This window comes from Physeter macrocephalus, chromosome 9 (genome assembly GCF_002837175.3).
Source record: "Physeter macrocephalus isolate SW-GA chromosome 9, ASM283717v5, whole genome shotgun sequence".
NCBI lineage: Eukaryota > Metazoa > Chordata > Mammalia > Artiodactyla > Physeteridae > Physeter > Physeter macrocephalus.
This window is the reverse complement of record NC_041222.1, coordinates 93235051-93258678: the sequence shown is the minus strand read 5'-3', so window position 1 is coordinate 93258678 and position 23628 is coordinate 93235051. Positions and strand designations below refer to the sequence as shown.

The 23628-nt window shown below is 41.5% G+C and overlaps 2 protein-coding genes across 3 annotated transcripts in view; both read right to left on the bottom strand.

The window, feature by feature from the left end:
* The window catches only part of LOC102980036 (tumor necrosis factor receptor superfamily member 10A), a 31034-nt gene extending 12715 nt beyond the window's left edge, over window positions 1-18319 (bottom strand). The window contains exon 1 of one of the 2 annotated variants that reach the window (XM_007104119.3): window positions 17952-18319. In XM_007104119.3, the coding sequence (XP_007104181.1) occupies window positions 17952-18131 (180 nt within the window). In that variant the 5' untranslated portion in view covers window positions 18132-18319. The remainder of the gene's footprint in view (window positions 1-17951) is intronic. The other variant, XM_007104120.3, reaches the window with a different exon arrangement.
* LOC112066732 (diphosphoinositol polyphosphate phosphohydrolase 2-like) lies at window positions 7046-8095 on the bottom strand. The gene is given in 1 exon segment (XM_055087317.1): window positions 7046-8095. A coding segment is annotated over 1 exon segment (543 nt). The 5' UTR covers window positions 7827-8095; the 3' UTR covers window positions 7046-7283.
* Window positions 18320-23628: the final 5309 nt, after the last annotated feature.

The following is a 23628-nucleotide window of genomic DNA, read 5'->3' as shown; positions in this document are numbered from 1 at the left end:
AGGAGCCAGTGCTCGGCAAGGGGAGGGGCCGCGACAGGGAGAGGCCCGCGTACCGAAAAAAAAAAAAAAAAAAAAAAAAAAAAGTTAAACGTAGTGCAAAATAAAAAGAGAGAGAGAGAAAGAGAGAAAAAGTGAGGAGGATCGGAGGAAGGAAAGGGGAAGAGAAAGAAAAGGCGATCTGTCTGTCACTCGCTGATGCTCGCCAGGGACCAGTCTGGAGGCCAGACCCTCCAAGGACCCGGAGGCAGAGAGCGGGCTCTTCTCCTTCGGGGCCGCAGGTAGATGCTGCCAGCCCCGGAAGCACACCCCGCCACCCCCTCACCCCCTGAACTTGGACTTCGTCCGGGTGGGTCCTGCCGGGACATGCCCAGCCGTGTCCCGCCCCCCTCGGCCCCGCCCTTTTCCGGCCACGGAGCGCTCCATCTGGAACCGGGACTAGCGGCGGGGACTCACCGACAGCAGGACACCCAGGACGACGAAGATGAGAACCAAGGGGCCCCGCAGCCGAGGCCTGGGACCGGGGGCGCGCCCTGCCCGCGTGCTCGAGGCGGCCTGTGTGCTCTGTCCCCGCTGCCCCGTGCGGTCGCGGGGCGCTCGGCTGTCCAGGTCGCCGCGGAGCGACAGCCGACAGAGCCACCAGGAATGAAAGTGTGCTTCGTGGGGCGCGGGATCGTCCCTGCAGCCTGCGGAGTGCGCGGGGCAGGGCTCTACGGTCTAATGACTCAGCCTGACCCTAGCTTTATACCCTGTCCTGGGGTTGCGACACCCGCGGGGGCGTATGAGCTACGCCTTCCGTCGAGTTGACGTAAACTTTCACGACTTCTAGCCAATCGCGTGTGGCTCAGGAGAGGAGCCCAGCCACCTTGCGGGCACCTCTGTTTCAAAGAGGAAACTGCTTGCTTTGGCGGCTGATGCCCGGGGATGCGGTTTTTCATCAAGGGTCCGGTCTGTGCCTTTGGGAGGTGGGGACAGGGCACCTCCCACATGCTCTGTTGTGATCCGGGCTGTGAGATTCAGAATCTGCGTTCAAGGCGGGTCCTGACCCTGCCCCTTTGCAGGGCAAATGCCCCACCCGTTCATAAACCCTGAACCACCTGTCTTCTGACGACCACCTTCTGCCCACTCTCAGCTTCTGCCCCTCCCCGGCCCCCCTCCATTGACCAGGGCCCCAAGAAGGCCAGAGAACAGGGACTCCCAAGAAGGAGACCCCCCGAGAGTCTGCGGAGCGCCTCCAGCCCCGCTTGGCACAGAGTGGATGCCCTGCACGTATTGTAGGGGTGTGAACTAAGAAACCTTGAATTGTTAGAAAAATCAGTAGACTGCCAGACTCACTTGCACTTTCTGAGATTTAAGTGCTTAGAGAATGAGACAGACATGGTGGGATTTTTTGCCCTGGGCCTATTCACATAACTAATGTTAATGATCAATTTACTATCGAATTACAAATAAGTATTTATCTAAAGGCAAAGGATACACACTATATTTTCCTGTTGCGAACTCTACTTTTTAAGGACCTTAATTATCATTAGCATGGCTGTATAAATTTACTTTCATCACGTTTGTTTTATAAACCTGAAATTCTACCTGATAGAACATTTGGACCCTGGTGAATACCCCCTCAGGGGTCCCAGCATCTTCCTCTACCCTCTCTCTCACCCTCCAGTGTCTGGGTTGGGCCTCTGATATCTATGGGCTCTTGCCATGGACTCCTTGGTGCTGTTCCCAAGCCCGAGTCTGTCCCGCACTCTTCACTGGTGCTGGGCTCTCTATCCTAGGGGGGTGTGAGCATTTATGACACAATGCAGGTACAAGTACTTTGTTTAAAAAAAAAAGTTCCATCAAAGTCTGTTATGGCACCTTTCAGATATAATGATGCAAAATAAAGAGAAAGGAACCTTTATTATGAAACCTCTTCCACTGAAAGGAATAATCTATTCACAGTGAGCCTGGTTCAAAGCAGAGTAAGTCATCCTCCTCTTCCCTCTATGCCTTTCCTTTCTGTCCTTCATCATTTTGCTCCACAGGCCTACTTCCTATTAGGATGTTGCAGATTGGGAACAAGGGTCCCTGTCCTGTGCTGCACAGTGGTAGTTGTGGGGTGAAGTCGATGGGGGGGGGACCACAACTGGGAGGTGTTCTGGAAGCTGCCCCCTCAGAAGCCTGGTGAGGGCCCAGAAACCTGGTAGGGAAGTGCTTTTGTATTTGCTGTTTGTCACAGCAATGCCCCCAACCAGACCCTATATTTGATTTTTTTTTTCTTTTTTTTAACTGCAGACCAGAATACCAACATGTCCACTGGAGACCTCTGGGTTCTAATCATCCCTGAGTCAATAAATCCCTGTGTGACTTGAGGAAAGATTTTTTAAATTAAAAACATTTTAAAAATAGTTTACACACTGCTCCTTGACCCCAGTGGCCTGAGGCATGTCTTCTAGTAACAGTCCAACTAGAGGAAGGGGAGTCTAAGCTGGTCCTGGGGAGGCGAGCTGCCAGAGAGAATCCAAGGCAGATTGGATGGAACTGATGACTCAGGCTGGTGGAGGTCTTAGGTACCCCCAGCCTCGTCACCTACCATGGCACTGAGAACCAAGAGGAAGCAAGAGACATTTGAACCAGCCAGAGGAAATCCTCCTCAGCCCCTGTGCTAAAGCCCACAGTCATGGAGCTGTCTCTGAGTCTCTTAACTCTGCGTTTGCATACAGTCCTTTTTTCTTTTCTTTTTGCCTTTTGACCCTCTTCACCCATTTCTCCACCCACCCCCCAACCCGCCCCCCACCACCTCTGGCAACCATCAATCTGTTCTCTGTATCTGTGAACTTGATTTGGGGGTTTTTGGGGTTCTGTTTTTTTGGGGTTTTTTTTTTTTAAGATTTTATATGTAAGAAAGATTATATTGTATTCTCTTTCTCTGTCTGGTTTATTTCACTTAGGATAATGCCCTCAAGGTCCATCCATGTTTTCACAAATCACAGGATTTCATTCTTTTTATGGTTGAATAATAGTCCATTGTGTGTGTGTGTGTGTATATATATATATATATATATATATATGCCACAATTTCTTTATGCATTCATCTATTGATGGACACGTAGGTTGTTTCCATATCTTGGCTATTGTAAATAATGCTGCTATGAACATGGGTGTGCAGATATCTTTTCCAGTTAGTGTTTTCATTTTTTTCAGATAAATACCCAGAAGTAGAATTGCTGGATCATATGGTAGTTTTATTTTTAATGTTCTGAGGAACCTCCATAATTTTTCATAGTGGCTGCACCAATTTACCATCCTACCAAGAGTGCACAGGGGTTCCCTTTTCTCCGCTGCCTCACCAATACTTGTTATTTCCTGGTTTTTTTTTTTTTTTTGTGGTATGCGGGCCTCCCTCTGTTGTGGCCTTTCCTGTTGCGGAGCACAGGCTCCGGACGCGCAGCCACTGCGCCACCAGGGAAGCCCTCCTGGGTTTTTTTGATAATAGCCATTCTAACAAATTTGAGGTGATATCTCATTGTGGTTTTGATTTGCATTTCCCTGATGATTAGTGATATTAAACATCTTTTCATGTACCTGTTGGCCATCTGTATGTCTTCTCTGGAAAAATATCTGTTCAGATCTTCTGCCAATTTTTTAATTGGATCGTTTGGTTTTTCTTATTGAGTTGTATGAGTTGCTTATATATTTTGGATATTAGCCCTTTATCAGATGTATTATTTGCGAACATTTCCTCCCATTCAGTATGTTGCCTTTTTGTTTAGTTGATGGTTTCCTTTGCTGTGCAGAAGCTTTTTAGTTTGATGTAGTCCCACTTGTTTATGTTTGCTTTTGTTGCTTTTGCTTTTGGTGTCAGATTCAAAAAATCATTGCCAGGACCAATGTCAAGGAAATTACTGCCTATGTTTTCTTTCTAGGAGTCTTATGGTTTCAGTTCTTATGTTCAAATCTTTAATCCATTTTGAGTTAATTTTTGTGTATGGGGTAAGAGAGCGGTCCAGTTTTGTTCTTTTGCATGTGGCTTTCCAGTTTTCCCAACACCATTTATTGAACAGAAGTCCTTTCCCCATTGTATATTCTTGACTCCCTTGGCATAAATTAATTGACCATATATGCATGGGTTTATTTCTGGGCTCTCTATTCTATTCCATTGATCGACGTGTCTGTTTTTATGCCAATACCATACTGTTTAATTACAATAACTTGGAAATAAAGTTTGAAATCAGGAAGCAGGATGCCTCTAGCTATGTTCTTCTTTCTTAAGACTGTTTAGGCTATTCAGGGTCTTTGGTGGTTCCATACAAATTTAAGATTATTTAATTAATTAATTTATTTATTTATTTAATGTTTTTTTATTTTTAATTTTTTTATGTTAAAAAAATTCATTCCCATTTATTTGATGTTTCCAAATATAAAAAAAGTCAAGATTCTTACACCAATTATCTCAAATGAGACCATGCAAAGCAATTTAAAGTGTATACAACAATTATTCCCCCTTCAGTTTTGCTGCTTTATACAACTGTGTGATCAACAGAAAATTGAATGGCATGTGCCTGGTTGGAAAATTTCACCGGTTTACAAAAAAACAAACAAACGAACGAACAAAAACCCAACAACAAACATGCAAGATAGCTGCTACTTTGTGTCTGTGAAGCAATTTACAAACTTTTTAAAATTTAGGAGCCACACGGAACTGAAAATTTTAGCTGCCCAATTTTACCCAACTACCCCACAGAAAGCACAAATGACAGTCCCAACACTGTAAACTTTGAAGAGTTGAGACAGTAGACACTATTTGTTATCTATAGTAGATTCAACTGTTGAGTCTGCAAATGTAGGCTTTTTTCTCTTAACAGAAATAAATCTCCTTAGGGCCTTTCCTCTAATTTTGCTAGGCTGGGTTCCAAAAGAATAGTGAAAAACGCTTCATGTGAAATTTAAAGTGTGACGACTGAAATATTCTGATGCATTATACAATTTTTTCCTAGTTGCATGGTAAAGACAGGTGGTTTGCTAAATGGCACTGAAGAAAACCCGACCCAGTGGCACTACTTAGTCCAAATGTTTCTGACCAAAGAAAATTATACAACAATATTTATAGGCTCACTTTTAAGAAATGGCTGACATTAATACTGTACATATTTTACATGTCAAATACATAGTCCAAGGGTTTATAAAATAAGTTCATGCATTATTACTTCTAATAATATCATATACAAGATACCCAGCCCTGCCCCCCACCCCCAGTACTTCTGACATTTCAGGTGGACACAGTCTTATATACAAAAACAATCCAGTTTCTCTGCTGTGTTACGTATATAATTTAAAGAAACTTCAGAGATCACTGAGAAAAAAACTCTTAGTCCATTGAAGATTGATACAAAGTGTCAATCTGTGGGATTTAAAATGTTTCCTTTTAAAAAAACACCCAGAATACATAACCTCTGTACAAAGAAAAATATAAAAATTCTGGATGATCATGTTTGATCACACTACATAGTTTAGAATGAAATATCATTGGTTAAAAGTTTTTCTACTTCACTCATTCCTTTGACAGCATTAATTTGTGAACTAATATTTATATTTAGTTCAGCTGCATTTATGGCACAAGATCTCATTTTCAAAACAGTGGCACCAATTTTCCTTAAGTGTAACAGCACTCTATTTTTAGCAGCAATTATATTTTTAAAGGTTAAAAATTTATAAAACAAATGTATAACTATGCTTATTTTCTACTTTATATTCCACCAGTTACAATTATTTACAAGAAGCTAACTAATGTCTACATATGGAATCATCTTTCACTTGCCCCACCTCATTTCTGACTTGGTCAGGGAAGTACAGGTGTTTCAGACAAGGTATTTATGTGTTTTAGATGGGATTCTTGGATTTAAGTGAATATAAAGACAAGTGTAAGACAAAGTAATTCTTAATTCAGGTATGTTCCAGTGCCCCAATATTTAGTTATATGATAAATAGTACCTACTAACCAGCTGTAAAAGATGAGATGTTCCAAGGTGCCTTAACAATCTAGGTCTGTAACAGCTGAACAAGAAGGCCATCTCACTCAATTGTGATGCAGTCAGCACTGGCTGGCATTTAAGGTGGTAACCAGCAAGTTAAACTGAAGAGATGTCACTAAATTAAAAAACTGGAAATATGTTTTTAAAAGCAATTTACATTGAGGGAAATATGGTTCTCATGTATTCTGTGTAAAGAGAGATTATGGATGAAGGGACTTGGCAATGGAGCATGCTAACTCAAATTCCATGAATACAGTTTTCGTGATGTTATGTACTACATGCATTTTGCTAACTGTACCTGCCTAACAATCACTAGCTCTACAGAGTTAAACTTTGTGTTAGAGGACTATTGAGTTTTAGGGGAATTGGCCATATCAGGTAGTTAGGGACATAATACCCGTGTGAAAACTGAGACAAATGAGTTGACAAATTCCTGAAAATAGGGCCATATAGAAATAGTCCACATGTGGAATCTATCTATGAATCAAAATTGTGATACTATGAAACAAGTTTTTGGGTTGATGGACTGCTTTAATATCAAGAATTACTGTCGTAAATTCCCACAACAGAAGGACTTGTTGAATATGTTAATACCGTGAATGAGAAAACAATTTAGGGGGGAAATATACCCACGAATAAGCTAATCTGACAAAAACCACAGACTGACATCAAATGGACAAAACACTGAAAAAAAAAATGCTGTGAAAATGCCAACCAAAATAATAAGGTGGGTGGGCTGGGGGCACAGTTAAGGCATCTAAAAAAAATTCCACATGGCTTTGGCTTATTAAAATATTTTACACTTTTTTTTTTAAGAAGATATTTGAAAGCATCTGAAAAACATGCAGATTGTTTGAAAATCCTGCATGGCAAATTCAGACAGTTTGCAAGCGTCATTCAGATGTTTGCCAAGGATAATAAAGCCTCTGGCCACGAGACTGCACATGGTGGAAGAGGTCCTTCCAATTCTATCTTACACTAGACGGCAGCCCAGAGGTCTGTGCAGCAGTTGCAAACAGGGTGTTACTGGTGGGTGGGCTGGGGGCACAGTTAAGGCATCTAAAAAAAAAAATCCACATGGCTTTGGCTTATTAAAATATTTTACACTATTTTTTTTAAAAGAAGATTTGAAAGCATCTGAAAAACATGCAGATTGTTTGAAAATCCTGCATGGCAAATTCAGACAGTTTGCAAGCGTCATTCAGATGTTTGCCAAGGATAATAAAGCCTCTGGCCACGAGACTGCACATGGTGGAAGAGGTCCTTCCAATTCTATCTTACACTAGACGGCAGCCCAGAGGTCTGTGCAGCAGTTGCAAACAGGGTGTTACTATCTGGAAGGGAAGGGACTGTGGAATTTCCATTGGTTGGAGAACAACCCAGCTTTAGTTTTTCCAGGTACTCGGCATGTACAGGCTTATGACACTGGAGAACTTTGATGGTATCTTCTACTTTGAACCACTCTCTCTTTCTTCCTATATTAACAGAATCTTCCCAGTCTTCTAATATTTCAGTGACAGTAAGAACATAAACATATGTTCTGTGCTTTCGGTCTTGGTTCTCAAATATGCCCAGGAGTCAGCCCAATTTTCCTTTGACTCCAGCCTCTTCATAAACCTCCCTCACGGCAGCACCGACAGGCTCCTCCTCAGGCTCCATTCCTCCTCCTGGGACAATCCATTGATCTGGGTACCGACTGCTGCTCACCAACAGCACCTCGTCCTCCTGCTCGCTCCGGAAGCACAGGCACGCAGCCCGCTTCTTGAAGCCCTCGCGGTCGTAGGTCCGCGTCTGGTTGGGCTTGAACTTCATCATAGAGAGGCGGGCTCTTGCTGCCGCTGCTGCTCCGGCCGCCGCCGCGGGGGCCCGGCGGCCGCCACCCGGCCGGGGAGTTGGGGGCGAGGGCGAGTCGGGGAAGCAAGAAGGCGAGGCGGCGGCGCGGGGAAGGGCAGCGAGGCCGGGTCAGTCCCGGAGCCGCCGGCCGTTCCGAAGCGGTGCAGGGCGCGAGCGCCGGTCACTGGAGCCCGGGTGCCGGCGAAGAAGCGCCGCCTCTGCCCGGGCGTCCGCCTGTCTCCATGGAGCCCGCCGCCCGCTCGCCTCCGCTCTCTCCTGCTGCTGCTGCAGCCGCCGCCACCGCCGCCGCCGCCGCCGCCGCCGCCACCGCCGGAAAAAGAACGAGGCTCCAGGATTGCAACACGAGGAGACAGCGGCAGGAACTGGCGCCGACTGGGCGGCAGCGCCGCAGCAGCCTATTTAGCGTTTATTTTTTTTTCTTATTAGTCATCCATTTCATACACATCAGTGTATACACGTCAATCTCAATCTCCCAATTCATCCCACCCCCCCCCCCCCCCCCCCCCCCCTGTACCATTTTCTAGGTCCCACATATATGTGTTAATATACGATATTTGTTTTTCTCTTTCTGAATTACTTCATTCTGTATGACAGTCTCTGGATGCATCCACATCTTCAATCTCATTCATCTCAAAATATTTTCCAGTTTCCTTTTTGATGTCTTCTTTGACTAATTGGTTATTTAGGAGTGTGGTTTAATTTTTACATAGCTGTGAACTTCCCCAATTTCTTCCTGTTATTGATTTCTAATTTCATTCCATTGTGGTGGGAGGGTATACTTTCTATTATTTCTCTCCTTTTAAATTTATTGATATTTGTTCTATGAGCTCACATACGGTCTAATCTGGAGAATGTTCCATGTGCACTTGAAAAGAATGTATATTTTTTTGTGGTTGACTGAAGTACTCCATAGATGTCTGCTAGGTCTAGTTGGTTTATAGTATTGTTCAAGTCTACTATTTCCTTGTTGATCTTCTTTCCAGTTCATTATGAACTCTCTTTTTTTTTTTTTTTTTTTTTTTGCCACACCATGCAGTGTGTGGGATCTTAGTTCCCCGACAAGGGACTGAACCTGTGCCTCTCGCAGTAGAAGCTCGGAGTTTTAACCACTGGACCACCAGGGAAGTCCCCATTATGAATTCTTATAGATTAAGGAAATTACACTTCTAAGTGTGCTTTGTATTCTGAGTATTTTTTTCTAGTTTGTTTTTAACTTTGTCATGATTTCTTCCATGCAGCTTTCTTCTTAATTTTTATATAGTTGACTTTAGCCAAGTTTTATAGTTTCTTGTCATACTGAAGAAGTCCTTCCCCTCTCCAAACTTGTAAGAATTTTTTTCTCATATTTTTGCAGTACTTTTTTTGTTTCATACATTACAATTAATTCATTGATCCATCTAGTCTTAATTCTCTAATATAAGAAGAGCATAAGGAAGACACTATTATTTTTCAGAAGTCATCCTAGTTGCTCCATCACCATTACTGAATAGTCACTTTTTTATCATTGATAGGAAGTGTCATCATCATAACACATTATTAAGGAAAGGGGTTTTTTTTGTATTTTTTTTAGGGTGAGTAAGGAAAGGTTTTGAAAGTTGGTTTTGTTCGAGTATCTTTCATTACTGATAAATATGAATTAGATGAGAAAGACAGATAGATCCTGAAGGGCAGAGTGAGGTCACCTGAAGGAGGAAAGCCTGGAGGTGAAGGTCAAGCCTTGGGACATGGGCTCCCAGGTCGTGACAGCTCCTGCAAGTCTTCAGCTCAGTTCCTGGAAAATACTCTTGCATTACAGAGCACAGAACCCCCTTTCTTTGGGTCACCGTTTGATTTCTTTGCAGCTTAAATTTTTTCCTATTGTTTTCTTGCGGGGCAGATGGCATGAGCTTTATCTGAAGGCTTTTCCCTCCTTATTGCATTACTTCTGTGCCTCTTTGTGTCTTCCATTGACTGGCAACTCGTTGAGGACAGGGATTAGGACTTTCTTGTCTCAGTTCTAGAGACCCAGGTGGTGCTGTCCAATACAGTAATCATTAGGCCCATGTGGGGATGGAGCACTTCAAATAGCTTCTCTGAATCAAGATGTGCTGCTGCAAGTGAAAAATACACTCTGAATTTCAAAGACAGCATTTTAAAAAAAAAGTATCCCAATGTTTTATATTTCTTATATTTTCCATCTGTTTGTTGAAGTTCTCACTGTGTTCATTCATTCTCCCCAGTTCGGCAAGCTTCTTTGTGACCATTACTTTGAACTCTTTATCAAGGAACTTACTTATCTCCATTTCATTAAGGGTTTTTCCTAAGGTTTTATCTTATTTTGTCATTTGGAACAGATTTCTTTGTTTCTTCATTTCGCTTGACTCTCTGTGTCTGTTTCCATAGAGTAGATGAAACAACCAACTCTCTCCCAGTCTTGAAGGAGTAGAGTAGCCTTGTGTAGGAAATGAATTTTTTGTTCAGCCGTCCCCCAGCTCTTAGTCATCTCTCAAACTTTTGGGATTGCTGAAGCAGCCTATTATATTTTTTAAGTGTTCCCAGTAGTTGAGCATGTGCCAAGACATGTCCTATACCAAAGGAGAAGATCTCAGTGCCTAGATTCAGGATGACTGGAAGCCAGCCACACACGCACAAAGAAAATTACAGGCTAATATCCTTGATGAACATAGATGCAAAAATCTTCAACAAAATATTAGAAAACTGAATTCAACAATACATTAAAAGGACCATGCAACATGATCAAGTGGGATTTATTCTAAGGATGCAAACTTGGTTCAAAATACACAAATCAGTCATTGTGATACACCACATTAACAAAATGAAGAATAAAAATCATATGATCATCTCAATAGATGCAGAAAAAGACATCTGACAAAATTCAACATCGATTTATGATAAAACTCTCAACAAAGCAGATATAGAGGGAACAGACCTCAACATAATAAAGGCCATATCTGAAAAGGCCACAGCAAATATCATATTCAATGGTGGAAAGCTAAAATTACCTCTTCTAAGATCAGGAACAAGATAAGGACAGTCACTCTTGTCACTTTTATTTAACATAGTATTGGAAGTCCCAGCCAGAGTGATTAGGTAAGAAAAAAGGAATAAAAGATATCCAGGGCTTCCCTGGTGGTGCAGTGGTTGGGAGTCCGCCTGCCGATGCAGGGGATGTGGGTTCGTGCCCCGGTCTGGGAGGATCCCACGTGCCGCGGAGAGGCTGGGCCCGTGGGCCGTGGCTGCTGGGCCTGCGCGTCCGGAGCCTCTGCTCCGCAGGGGGAGAGGCCACAGTGGTGAGAGGCCCACGTACCGCAAAAAAAAAAAAAAAAAAAAAAAAAAAAAAAAAGACATCCAAATTGGAAAGAAGTAAAATTGTCACATGTCACAGATGACATGATATTATGTATAGAAAATCCTAAAAATGCCATCAAAAAAACTCTTAGAACTAATAAATGAATTCAGTAAAGTTATAGGATACAAAATCAATATGAAAACATCTGGTTGCATTTCTTTACACTAATAACAAACCAGCAAAAAGAGAAATTAAGAAAACAATCTAATTTACAATTGCATCTAAAGAAGAAAATTCCTATGAATACATATAACCAAGGAGGTCAAAGGCCTGTATATTGAAAACTACTTTGAAGAAGACACAAATAAATGGAAAGACAGTCCATGCCCATGGATTTAAAGAATCAATACTGTTAAAATGTTCATATACCTAAAACAATCTACAGATTCAATGCAATCCCTATCAAAATTTCAATGGCATTTTTCACAGAAATAGAGCAAAGAATTAAAATTTGTACTGAACCACAAAAGACCCTGAATAGCCAAAGTAATCTTAAGAAAGGAAAGCAAAGCTGGAGGCATCTTGCTTCCTGATTTCAAACTATATTATAAAGCTATTTCAATTAAACAGTATGGTATTGGCATAAAAACAGACACATAAATCAGTGGAATAGAATAGAGAGCCCCAAAATAAACCCATGCATATATGGTCAATTAATTTATTCCAAGAGAGCCAATAATATACAATAGGGAAAGGACATTCTCTTCAGTAAATGGTGTTGGGAAAACTGGACAGCCACATGCACAAGAATGAAACTGGACCACTATCTTATACCATACACACAATCAACTCAAAGTGGATTAAAGAGTTGAACATAAGAACTGAAACCATAGGGCTTCCCTGGTGGCGCAGTGGTTGCGCGTCCGCCTGCCGATCCAGGGGAACCGGGTTTGCGCCCCGGTCTGGGAGGATCCCACATGCCGCGGAGCGGCTGGGCCCGTGAGCCATGGCCGCTGGGCCTGCGCGTCCGGAGCCTCTGCTCCGCAACGGGAGAGGCCACAGCAGAGGAAGGCCCGCATACCACCAAAAAAAAAAAAAAAAAAAAAGAACTGAAACCATAAAACTCCTAGAAAAAAACATAGACAGTAAGCAACTTGACACTGATCTTGGCAATGATTTTTTGAATTTGTCACCAAAAGCAAAAGCAAACATAAATAAGTGGGACTACAAAGCTTCTGCACAGCAAAGGGAACTGTCAACAAAATGAAAAGGCAACGTATTAAATGTGAGAAAACATTTGTAAATCATATATCTGACAAACAGGTAATATCCAAAATATATAAGGAGCTCATACAACTCAATAGCAAAAAACCCCCAAACGATCCAATTTAAAAATTAGCAGAATTTCTGAATAGACATTTTTGCAAAGAAGACATACAGATAGCCAACAGGTACATAAAAATATGGTCAACATCATTAATCATCAGGGAGATGCAAATCAAAACCGCAATGAGATATTGCCTCACACCTGTTAGAATGGCTATTATCAAAAAGACAAAAAAAGAATAAGCGTTGGGGAGGATGTGAAGAAAAGGGGACCCTTGTGCACTGTTGGTGGGAATGCAAATTTGTGCAACCACCATAGAAAACAGTATGAAGATTTCTCATAGAATTAAAAATATAACTAGTATATGATTCTGCAATTTCACCTCTGTGTATTTATCCAAAGAAAATGAAAACGCTAACTACAAAAGATATAAGCACCCCATGTTCACTGCATTATTATTTACAATACTCAAGATATGGACACAACTGAAGTGTCCATTGATGGGTGAATGTATAAAGAAATTGTGGTATATATATATAAACACAGTGGAATATTATTCAGCCATAAAAAATTAAATCTCTCCATGCATGACAACATGGGTGGACCTTGAGGACGTTATGCTTGGTGAAAAAGTCAGACAAAGAAAAATACCATATGATCTCTCTTATATGCAGAATCTAAAAAAAAAATTAAAAAAAAAACCCCCAAAACAAGCTCATAGATACAGAGAACAGATTGATGGTTGCAAGAGATGGGGTGGGAGTGGAGGATGGGTGAAACGAATGAACTGTTTTGTATGGTTTTGGTTTTCAGTTTAAATAAATTGAATAATATTTTTTATTTAAAAAATTAAATAGAGACCGTATCTACAAACATAGTCTTATTCTGAGCTACTGTCGGTTAGGATTTAAACATATGAATTTGGTGGTGGGGGAGCACAATTCAGCCCATAACAGGCACGTAGGAAAAATACAAAATCATCTAACATACATGTAAATAAGTAAATAAAATAAAAAGGAGGTTGACAACCTGTCCTCAAAAATAGTCTGTCAATTTCCCACTAAATATCAAAGAGTCACAGAAAAAGATGAGACAGCAATTCAGGATAGGATCTCTGTGCAATAAATGATATCATAGAGACAACTGGAGAAATATAAATGGGGTCTGAGGATTAGCTGATAGTACCCTTTGGATGTTAATTTTCTGATTCTGAAGGATGCATTAAACTATGGGGGTAGAATGTTCTGGTTTGTTGGAAACCCCCACTGAAGCGTTAAAGGGTGATGTGCATTCTGTCATTGACTTGTTCTCAGATGGTTCAAGTAAATGTGTTTAGTACGGTTTTTGCAATTTTCTGTAATTTGAGAGTGTTTTAACTGAGGAAGTTAAATTTTTAAAAGAAGAAGATTGAACCAAAAACAAGTTATGTGGAGCCCAGTTTGACTGGCTGGATCCAAATAAGACAAAATGCAGCCCTCTGACACATAAAATTCTTTCAAGAACTTAGAGACAGCTGTGCTAATGTGTGTCCCTCTAGTCCTCCCTTTTCCAGGCTGGGCCTCCTCTGAGTTTAGGTAATGGCTGTGTCCTCTTTTTCTGCTCACACAATCCTATTGCCTCCTATGCTCCTGGACTGGCATGCTGTGACCTGCTAGATTCACTTAGTTCTAGCAGTTGTTCTCTGCAAATGAATACAGTTGGTTATTTCTTCCTTTCCTATCTTTTTGCCTTTCTCCTCTGACTTAGAGCAATGTCCAGGACCTGAGTACAATCATCTTGTATCTGTTTTGCTAAGTAGTATTTTTCAAGGAATTTGTCCATTTTATTCAAGTTGTCAAATTTATCAGCATAAAATTATTATTCATAAGATCCCCTTATTACCCTTTTTATGGCTGCAGTTTGTAATAATATCCCATCATTAATTCTTGATATTGGTTTTCTTTTTTTTTTTGCTTTTTTTTCTTTTAAAATTTGGTTTACTGATTTTATTTTATTCATTTTGTTGCTTATTTCAAAGAATCAATGCTTGGTTTGTCAATTCCTTTAACTGTTTGTATTCTATTTCATTGCTTTCTATTCATATTATTATTATTTCCTTCTTATTCTTTTGAGTTTAATTTGCACTTATTTTATGGTGATTAATGTGGATCTTCCAGTCACTGATTTTATTTTATTTTTTATTTTTTAAAATTTGACTCCCTATTTCTCCCAACCCCTTATTCTTTTAATAGAAGGAAGGTCTTTAATTGCAAACTACACAGTTTACTCTAAGCACTGCTTTACCAGCCTTCCACAAATTTCCATGTGGTATATATTCATTATTATTTATTTTGAAATTTTAAAAAATTCTCTTTTGATTTCATCTAAGAACCATGAATGCTTTGGAGGTATGTTGCTTTAAATTCAAATTTTGGAGTTTTTTTCTAGAGATCATTCTTGACTAGTAATGTAATCTCACTGAAGTCAGAGAACAGAGTCTATATGATTTCATTGCTTTTAAACTTATTTAGACTTTTTAAAATTGTCCAGAACGAGGTCTATGTTGATGAAAGTACCACGTTCGTCAAAAAAGAATGAGAGGGCTTCCCTGGTGGCGCAGTGGTTGAGAGTCCGCCTGCCGATGCAGGCGACACGGGTTCGTGCCCCGGTCCGGGAAGATCCCACATGCCGCGGAGCGGCTGGGCCCGTGAGACATGGCCGCTGAGCCTGCGTGTCCGGAGCCTGTGCTCCGCAACGGGAGAGGCCACAGCAGTGAGAGGCCTGCGTACCACAAAAAAAAAAAAAAAGAATGAGACTTCATTAGATGTTGCAGTGTGCTCTCTGAATGTCAATTAAGTCAAGGTGGTTGATAGTTTTTTTTTGGTTCGTTTTTTTTAAAGTTTGTTTTTAATTTGGTCGTGCCGCAGGGCTTCCGGCATCTTAGTTCCCCAACCAGGGAGTGAACAGGTACCCTCAACAGTGAAAGCACAGAGTCCTAACCACTGGACTGCGGGGGAATTCCCATGGTGGTTGATAGTGTTACTACCCTTTTTCATCTTCATTAAAGGGTGATATGATAGTCCTTTAATTTCATCCGTTTTTGCTTTATGTATGGATATTTTAAAGCTCTACTATTAGGCACATAATATTTATGATTAAGATGATTTGACACTTTTAACACTACTAATGGTGCCTTTTTAAAAATCTTTGGTAACATCAAGTGAAACCTTGAAATTGACTCCATGGTGCCTTTGGACCTGGGCAATCCCTCAACAGGACATTCAGTTACCTCTGTTCTGTTCGCAACCTGCCAGTCATATTCCCCACCACCCACATAAATACCCCCTAGAACAGGACAAGGACATCATACCAGCGTTAGTGCAGGCATCTTAGAACCCATGTGCGTTCAAGGGGAGGCACGTCTGGAGCTTGCTGAGCAGCCCTGTGCAGGGACAGTTCCGGCCACAAGGAGCTGATGCAGAGACACAAAGACCCCCCCGCACCCCCATAAACACCACCAAGGTCACCAAGGTGAAAAGAGCCTAGAGGGGCTGCAAGACAGAGGTGACAATGCTACTGGTGGCAGGGACACTGGTGGACATGGAGTGAAAAGTCCACACGGACAGGATCACAGACAAGAACGAAGTCAAAGTAAAAGGGGGAGGGGGTGGGCGAGGAGGAGGCTTCCTAGTGTGTAATCCCCACTGCACCCTGTTTGAGGGACCCGGATGCGGTGGAGATCTGAGGCTTTGCCGACCCACAGACTTGTGTGTCTGTGGGGGCGGTGTGTGTGTGTGAGTGTGTGTGTGTGTGTGTGTGTGTGTGTGTGAGAGAGAGACAGAGACAGAGGAGGGAGACAGGAGGGCTGCACTGGAGCAGCAGCGTGGGACAAAAAAGAGAAGGAAACGAGGGGACTTCCCTGGCAGGCCAGTGGTTATGACTCCCCGCTTCCACTGCAGGAGTCAAGGGTTCGATCCCTAGTCAGGAAACTAAGATCCCACATGCTGCCGGCATGGCCAAAAAAAAAGAAAAAAGAGGGAGGAAATGAGAAGGAAGGAGGAGATGTGGAAGTGTGTTGAGTCCTGTGTAGACTCTACTGACCCTGCTCTGCCCAGAGATGAATCATGAGCAGGGATTTCCCTCTCCTGCTTCCCGCCCCCGTCGCTTCCCGCCCTCCCCCCCCACCCCACCCCCCGGCCCCCCTTAGACTGCAAAACAGTCTAATTTGATCTTCACTCTCTCTTTTTCCTGATAAGAGTCAACCAAACAAGCACTACTCTGCTTGCTGGGACAAACACACCCTAAAGCTGCACGTTACTCTTGTTTTGTTTTGTTTTGTTTTTTTAAATATTCTTTAAATTCTCTCGTGCTTTACAATTTTCAAACGTTTCACACACGTGATTTCATATAATCCCATAATAACCCTTTTTTTCCCCTTATCCCTATATTACCCCTCCCTGCTTCCCTCTCCTCACTGGTAACCACCAGGTTGTTCTCCATATGGGTGAGTCTGGTTCTTTTTTGTTTTATTCACTAGTTTGTTGTATTTTTCAGATTCCACATATACGTAATATCATTCAGTATTTGTCTTTTACTCTTAACCTGAGCAGCTGTGACAGTGCGTCAGACTTGTTCTCAAGGTCTTCTTGTGGTCTGAGGTCTGTTTCTTCTGAGATTTTTGTGGGTTTGGATGGTTGTTGTATAGGTAAAAAAACAAGCTACGTTAACACTAAAGCCTTCCGCCTCCTAGCTCAGGGCAGCCATTAAATAGTTTTTGCAGGATGCACACCTTACCTGTTTCGATCTCAAAATGGAAATCAAAATAAAAGCTTCACATCCTTTCCTCTTAAACTAAAGACAGAGCCCCTGGGGTCAGCTGTATGATTACTGGTGGTTTACCCTGTAAGCCCTGTATGTTGCTGTGGAAGAAAGTGCCCGGAAGGAATTTGGCAAATTGCTCACAGCAGCCAAGAAGGGGTGCTGAATGCAAGGGAGGATGGGAAAGCTACTTATCTGTAAAAATCAATGGGGAGAATAGATGCAATGAGCATGTTTTAGAATTTAAACAGGCATAAAAAAGGGAAGGGAGGGGGAGGGGAGGGGAGAAGGGAGAGGGGAGGGAGGAAGCTGGGAAGGAGAGGAAGGGAGAGGGAGGAGAGAGGGGGTGCGAAGTGCAGTATGGTAATGAGAGGGAAGGTCCGGGCCACATCAAGCCTTGCTAAGGAGTTTTCAACTCTTCTCTCTGGCATTTACTTCTGGGGCAGCCAGACAAGCCTAGGAGCGCGGGCTCTTCTCCCTCTGGGCCCCGGTCGGTCCTGCCGGGTCATGACTCTGCTCCTTCTCCCGACTCTGCCCACTGCTGGTCCCGCTCAGACAATCCGGGCCGCAGGTGACTCAGGCAGGCACCCCACCGTGTCCCCCCCGCCCCGCCCCCCTCTTTCCCGGCCGCCAAGCGCGCCTTCCGAAGCCAGGACCCGCGATAGGGACTCACCGACAGCAGGACACCCAAAGAGACGAAGATGAGAGCCCTGGGGCACCGGAACGGAGGCCTGGGACTAGGAACCGAGGCCCGGGAGCCCGAGGCGGCCGGCGCGCTCTGTCCCTGCTGCCTCGTGCGGTCGGGGAGCGCTCGCTGTTCAGGTCGCCGCGAGGTGACAGCAGGCAGAGCCATCAGGGATCAAGAGTGTCTTTTGCGGAACGCGGGAAAGTCCGCTTCTGATTACTAGTTGCTGGAGGTCTGCGGGATGCCTCAGCCCGGCGCACCGCTCTCGCGGGTATGGGCTGAATGCGAGGAGCGGGTGGCCCCGCCTAGTCTTACTCTGGTATTGCGCAATCAGTGCCGGGCGAATAAGAAGCTCCGTCTTCCTCTGAACTGGAAAAAAAGACAGAGCTGGCGTGAAAAACCCTTCCAGAAGCGAGTCCCTTACCAGGGCCAACGACGCTCCCGAGCTACCGCTCTGGGCTTCTGACTACAGCCTTGTGCCCACTCCCAGCTTCTGTTCCCCCGACCCTCACTGGCAGGGTGGGTGCATGGATATCACTGCCTTCAGAGTCACTTTGCAGCTCTGTCCCAGTGCCAAGCTTCTGAGCCAGAGGCTTGATCTTAGCATCTCAGTAACCAGGTGCTTGGCTGGAGCAGACACTCAATGAACAAGTGGGTGGACGGAATGAAGGTCGCAGAGGCAGCAATCGGTGGATCTGATTTCAGGTCACCATTAGGCTCCCGACCTCCCCCATCACCACCTTGCATGTTGCCGTAATTCCAGGCCTGTCATCTGACTTTCGCACTCAGGACTTCATGCCATCCCTTTTTAACCCTGCTGCTCCTGCAGTCAGGCAAGCTGGAGGAACCCACTTTATTAAGCCTTTCTTCGGGGTTTTCCTTCTCTGTAGATTCTTTAAAGCCCTTGGGAAACAAAACTGCTGGAGACGAATTGGCACGTGAAACCGAGTGGGCCAAGAGGGGGGCTCCCTACGTGGGTCAGGCCCTTCCAGCTGTCCCTACACACTGGCACCCTGCTGGGCCCAAGTTATGTGGAGTCCAGTATTCAGAAAGCGGCACAAGGCTAGGTCCTGCTCACAGGGTGACGGAAGGGCGGGGGACTGAGTAGGAGAGAAGGGAACCTGGGAGCCTCCAGCTCCACCCCTTGTATCAGTTTTGTGAGGCCAGGGTAGTAGGAATTAAAATTCATTTTTCTCCATATGTTTATCCAGTTGTTGCAACATCATTTATTGAAAAGACTTTCTTTTCCCATTGAATAATATTACTGCCTTTGTTGAAATTCAATTGATTATATATATATGTTCCATTTCTGGACTCTATATTCTGTTCCATGGGTCTATTAATTTTCTATCCTTATGCCAATACCATGTTGTCCTGATTACTGTAGCTTTATACAGTGTTGAAATCAGGTAGTTTAAGTCCTCCAACTGTTTTTTTTTTTCCTGGAATTGCTTGCATTTCCATATAAGTTTTATATAAATTAAAATATTCAATTAAAAAATCCTGTTGTGAGACCTACTAGAGAATGGACTTGTGGACACGGGGAGGGGGAAGGGTAAGCTGGGACGAAGTGAGAGAGTGGCATGGACATATATACGCTACCAAATGTAAAATAGATAGCTAGTGGGAAGCAGCCGAATAGCACAGGGAGATCAGCTAGGTGCTTTGTGACCACCTAGAGGGGTGGGATAGGGAGGGTGGGAGGCAGGGAGACACAAGAGGGAAGAGATATGGGGATACATGTATAGGTATAGCTGATTCACTTTATTATAAAGCAGAAACTAACACACCATTGTAAAGCAATTATACTCCAATAAAGATGTTAAAAAAAATAAAATCCTGCTATGATTTTTTTTTTTTTTTTTTTTTTTTTTTTTTGGTACGCGGGCCTCTCACTGTTGTGGCCTCTCCCATTGCGGAGCACAGGCTCCAGACGCCGCAGGCTCAGCGACCACGGCCCACGGGTCTAGCCGCTCCGCGGCATGTGGGATCCTCCCGGACCGGTGCACGAACCCATGTCCCCTGCATCGGCAGGCGGACTCTCAACCACTGCGCCACCAGGCAAACCCAAGAATTGACATTTTAACAATACTGTTTTCCAATCAATGAGATGGTTTTGTTTTAGATCTTTCTTACTTTATCTTGACAATATTTTGTAAGCTTTCTGTGTACAAATTGTACACATCTTTTGTAAATGTATTCCCAAATGTTTCTGATGCTATTTTTAGTGGAATTGGTTTAGATTATTTTATTTTCAAATTGCTTTTGTGCTGATGTTTAGAAACACAACTGATTTTTCTGCATTGATCGTGTATCCTATGATATTGCTAAATTTACGTATTTCTAGTTGTTTTGTAGATTGTTTAGGATTTTCTACATAAGCAATCATATTGTCTGCAACTAAACGCAGTCTTACTTCTCCTTTTCCAGTCTTTATTCCTTTTGTCTTTCTTGCTTAATTGCCCTGGCTAGGACTTCCAGTACAATGTTAAATACAAATGGTGAAAAGAGAATCGCTTGTTTTATTCTTAATCTTAGAGGGAAAGCATCCAATATGTCACTGTTACATATGAGGTTAGTTGTAGCATTTTCACAGATACCATTTATCAGATTAATTAACTTCCGTTCCAAGTTTGGTATAAATTTTTATCACGAATGAGTTCTGAATTTTGTCAAATGATATTTTTCTACATCTATTGAGATGATCATATGGCTTTTCTCCTTTATTAAAATGATGAATCAAATTGACGGACTTTAATATGTTAAACCTACCTTGAATTTCTGGGCTAAATTTCACTTGTCATGATGTATTGTCCTTTTCACATATTTGCTAGATTTGATTTGCTAACACTTTTCTTAAGGATTTTTTACGTCTGTATTCATGAGAGATATTAGTCTATAATTTTTTCCTTCTATGATGTCTTTGTAAGGTTTTGGTATCAGCATCAAGCTGGCCTTATAAAATAAGCTCAATTTTCTTGAGGCTTTTATAAGATTGGTATTATTTCTTCTGCAAAGGTTTGATAGCATTCACCAATAACACAACCTGGACCCGAAGGCTATTTGCTGTTGTTTTTGTTTGAGTGTGTGTGTGGTTTTTGATAATAAATTCAAATCTTTTAATAGATATGGTGCTATTCAGATTTTCTATTTGTTCATGTATTTGTTTTGGCAAGTGACATTTTTCAAGGAATTTGCCTCTTTTATCTAAGCTGTCAAATATACTGGCATAAAGTTGTTCACACTATTCTCTTATTATCTTTAATGATCATAGTGATATCCTATTATTCTGACTTTGGTAATTTTAGTTTTCTCTCTTTTTCTTGATGAATTTTGCTAGGGATTTATAAATGTTATTAATCTTTTCAAATAACTGTGATCTACATTAATTTTCTTTTTCAGGTTCATTTTCTGTTTCTATTTCATAGATTTCTTCTCTTTGGTTTTACCTTTCTTCTACTTATTTTGAGTTTATTTTGACCTTTTCTAGCTTCTCAAATAGCAAACGAGATCATTGATTTTAACCTTCTCTTATTCACAAATATAAACATTTACACTATCTAACCCTTGCTCTAGCTGCTTCCCATAAATTTTGATATGTTGCAGTATCATTATCATTCAGCTTGAAATATTTTCTAATTTATGTGTAGTTTCTCCTTTGATTCATGGATTATTTAGAAGTATGCTCTTTAAATTCCAGATATGGAAGTTTTTAAAAAAATATCTTATTGGTTTTGGTTTCTAATTCAATTCCTTTGCAACCAGAAAACATACTCTGGTACAATTTCAAACCTTTTAAATGTATCGAAACTTGTTTTATGGTCCAGAATATGATCTACCTTAGTGAATATACCATGCATTCAAAAGGAAAGAGTATTCTACAGTTGTTGGGTACAGTGCTCTATAAATGTTAATTAGGTCAAAGTAGTTGAGGAATTTTTCAAAACTTCTATGACTTTACTGATTTTTTTTCTCACTAGTTGTTCTATGAGTTGTTGGGCAAAGGGTGTTAAAAATTTCTATGACTGTAGATTTGTCTATTTCTCCCACTAATTATGTTCATTTCTGCTTCAAGTCTTTAAAGCTCTGTTATTAGGTATACACATATTTTTGAGCATTATGTCATTCTGATGAACTGACTCTTTTATCATTATGTATCCCTCTTTATCTTTGCTAATATGCCTAATATTGAATCTACTTTGTTTGAAATAATGAGAGGCACACCGGCTTTCTTATACTTACTGGTTGCATTGTATGTCTTTTCCCATCTTTTATTTTTATTCTATCTGGAATCAGGAATTTGGGATTAAAATATACACACGACTATATATAAAGTAGATAACTAACAAGGACCTAATGTACAGCACAGGGAACTATACTCAATATCTTGTAATAACCTATAATGGAATAGAATGTAAAAAAAGAATATGTATGTATATTTGTTAAAAAAAAATAAAGTCCATATGCTCTAGACAGCTTATAATTTCAGCTGGCTTTTTTTTTCCAGTTGGAGGATCTCAGCCTTATAACTGGAATGTTTATTCTAGTTACATTTATCGTTGTAGCCTTATTTGGAATATAGGATCTGCCACAATTTCTTTATTTTGCCCTTGTTTTTAAAAAATATTTTCACTGGCTATAAATGAATCATGACTCAACAGGTTCCTTTCACGGCTTCAAAGATTCTGAGCTCCACTGTTTAAGTCAGTTGTCATTGAGTGGTCTTACAGATGCAAAAAAAAATTTTTTTCATGCACAGAGCCACTGACTATGCTGTGCCCAGGTGGTGTCTTCTTTATATTTATCTTTCTTTGGCATTTTCTGAGCTTTTTGAATTTGTAACTTGGTGTTTTGCACTACACTTGAGAAAATTACAGCCATTTTTTTCTTCTCATTTGTTCAGCCATTTCTTTTCAGTCTCCAATTCCAAATATATTCCATGGTATTGTCCCAAAGGTCACCAAGACTCTGTTCCTTGTTTCCTTTCCATTTTTTTTTTAACCTCTGCTCTTCAGATTAAATGGTTTCTATCAACTCTCTCTTCAAGGTCACTCATTCTTTCTTCTGCAGTGTTCAAACCCTGTTAATAACATTCAAGTGAATTTATTTCAGATAATGGAATTTTCAGTTCTAAAATTTCCTTTTGGTTCTTGTTTTATAGTCATCACTTGTATGCTGAGATATCCTATCTTCCATTCATTTTAATAATATTTTCTATAAGCCAAACATATATTTCAAAGCTCCCTAAAAGAGACTCTATTATGAATTAGAGTTAAGAACCACTGGAAAGACATAAATTTTACCTGGAAGGAAGAGATATGTAATGGGAAGTATCAGTAGCAGACAATGTGAAAATGTTTTTTAGCCCCTGCATACTTAATTTTATAACTATTTATTGAGAATTAATTATGTGCCAGACATAATTCATACAAAGATTAAAATATGCAGTACCTCCTCCAAGAGACTTGCAATCTAGTAAGGAGACAGTAAAACAATTGTAATAAAGTGTGGTATTGACAGGACATATTAAAAATGTTCACATCACTAAGGACTTGCATTTTTACTTTGGAGGGAAAAAACCTTGGGATAATCAGGAGAAAGAAGGTAGAGGAGGAGAAGAGAAAGGAAGAAAAATGAATAGAGAAGGTATCACACCTTATTTACA